This window comes from Portunus trituberculatus, chromosome 42 (assembly GCF_017591435.1).
Source record: "Portunus trituberculatus isolate SZX2019 chromosome 42, ASM1759143v1, whole genome shotgun sequence".
Classification (NCBI taxonomy): Eukaryota; Metazoa; Arthropoda; class Malacostraca; order Decapoda; family Portunidae; genus Portunus; species Portunus trituberculatus.
In genome coordinates, this window is record NC_059296.1 from 2,600,001 (window position 1) to 2,602,500 (window position 2,500).

Here is a 2,500-nt window from a genome sequence, read left to right on the forward strand (position 1 = left end):
AAGCGGAACAGTTGCAGACCGAGGAGGGAATAGATGAAAACCGAGAGAAAATGACGAAAGGTTGACACTCCTCTCTCTCTCTCTCTCTCTGAAAACATCTCCCTTAGAATATAAACGCTGTGTAAATACTAGTTGAAGTTGCAGGAGCTGTTTTTAATTCAAGGGAGTTCTTTTCATGGTTTTAGTGACAGCTTAGGAAATCAAGACAAAAACACTACTCCCTTACTAATGAGGCGGGTAAGACAGTGAGGAGCGCGTCTAGAGGTGATGGGGAGGGTGCCTGACTGGCTGGCTGGTTGGCTGATGGGAACGGCACACTCTCTCGTTACTTGAGAGAATAACACCATTGCAGCATCACCACCAGGGAGTGACTCTTCCTAACGCCACACTTCTTAATCCCTGGCCTTACTTAAATCCTGTTACTGATCCTGCTATTACTACAACTACTATTACTGATATTTAGGTTATTGCTACTACCCATGAGTTTGTGTTAGTAGTAGTAGTAGTAGTAGTAGTAGTAGTAGTAGTAGTAGTAGTAGTAGTAGTAGTAGTAGTAGTAGTAGTAGTAGTAGTAGTAGTAGTAGTAGAAGACCGCAGCAGCAGCAGTAGTAGTAGCGGCGACGGTGGCGGCGGCACGCATGGCTAAGCTCCCCCGCGGTTCTCTTAAAAGTTCACATTAATAAAAAGCAAGACAGGCAGATGCGGAGGATGATTTTTTTACATTACATACGTACGTCTTTTTATACACCATCTATTTACGACTCGCGTGGCTGTGGCGTTGATAGCCGCACGGATTTAGTACCATATCACACACACACACACACACACACACACACACACACACACACACACACACACACACACACACACACACACACACATTCCCACCTGTGCACCTCTCCTACGGCGACAGCTTGGCAGAACACACGCGGCCACTCCACCACCACACTCACCTGCAAAGACAAACACTACTATTACTTCAGAATAAGTGGAAAAAGACAGAAAAACACATATTATAAGATGATGGTGATACAAATGGAATGAGATTAGTGGTGGGCTGCTCTCTCGCTCCTTCCGTTCAGGAGACCTAAGAAGGAACACGCCCTCAGATTTGAAAGGGCAAGAGAAGGACGAATAGAGAAGAGAGCGAGGGAGGGAGACGAGTGTGACGGGATAAGGGAGGTTAAGGGTGGGATGCCACGCGGAAAGACGTAATACTGGCACTAATATGAGGTGAATGGAGTGACAGACGCCCTAAGACGATGAGGCACAGCACGCTAGATTTAATCACTAAACCTGGTTCTCGGCTCACAAGTCACGCTGCGTCTTCCTTTGTCCGCCACCACGCCCTGCCCTGCCATGCTCCCTGCCTGCACTGCTCCCCGTCCTCGCTGGTGTGTCCCGCCGCCTCGTGTCTATAGTAACAACTTCAGCGCGGCACAAAACTGTTATCTTACCTATTCTTTCCATAACTGGTGAAACGAATGATAAGTCTGGCGTCACTACCCACCTCACACTGACTCGCCCAGTCCTCCTCGTCCTGTCCCGCCCCCGCCTCCGTGACCATGCAACCCGGCGCCTCATCACGACCCCAGATTTATTCCTTAATCCTTGGCGAGTTCACTTGGAGGAGTTTGCTGAGATGTTTCACTTCCAGTCAGTGAAGTCCTTGCGGGAGAGCAGAGTCGCTCGTTACTCATGACGCTAAACTGTTGAGCTACATCAAGGGCCGCGTCAGCCAGCCATCCCACGCCTGCCGCGGGAGCCAGGGGTGTGTCGCTGCCCTCACCCTTTCACTGTACCAATGGTCTGCATGACGGCCTCAGCGGGACCGTTATCCGCAGGGTAGAACGAGGCACTAGACGAAGAGTTATTAACCCAAAGACCCCCCCTGCACACAGCAACAGCAGGGCACTCGTTGCAGTGACGAGCACGAAAATACCTATACGAGTACTGTACCAGTAAATATATACAATGCATTCTGAGCCGCATACCAGACAAGTAAAAGTAATGACGAACGAGTCCCATCCGTCAATAACGCCTATTACTGCTCGGGTCTGATGATGGATGGTGGTATTAGGAAATGTATCACGCACACAGACACACCAACCCTCTGCAGACAGCACAGACCCCGCCATACGAAGGGAGACACACGGCTCGCAAAGTAAGCAGGATGCACCTCAATATGTCGATGGTGGAGGGAGGTGAGTGGCAGGGCGCCACGGCAAGGGCTCCCTCCTCCAGGTGGTGTTTGCTACGTGGCGACGCCTGTTCGCCTCATTAACTAAGTTTGAACAGCTTCAACTTTTGACGAAATACTTCTTCACTGCGATCTATCTTCACAGCCTGATCACTTAACCTTTACTCATTAACATTTTTGCCCGTCACGAACCCTTGAAGTTCAACGAGTTATCATTAGATCCTAAAAGTGGAGAAAAAAATGTCAGAAGTGTGGTCATGCAGCGTGATGCCTCCCCGCCACGCCCGCTTGCTGCTCCAC

The 2,500-nt window shown here is 49.7% G+C and overlaps 1 protein-coding gene across 1 annotated transcript in view; it reads right to left on the reverse strand.

Moving 5' to 3' along the window:
* The window catches only part of LOC123517782 (heterogeneous nuclear ribonucleoprotein K-like), a 172,971-nt gene extending 171,486 nt beyond the window's left edge, over positions 1–1,485 (reverse strand). The window contains exon 1 of the mRNA XM_045278241.1: positions 1,458–1,485. Within this exon, the coding sequence (XP_045134176.1) occupies positions 1,458–1,470 (13 nt within the window). The 5' untranslated portion in view covers positions 1,471–1,485. The remainder of the gene's footprint in view (positions 1–1,457) is intronic.
* Positions 1,486–2,500: the final 1,015 nt, after the last annotated feature.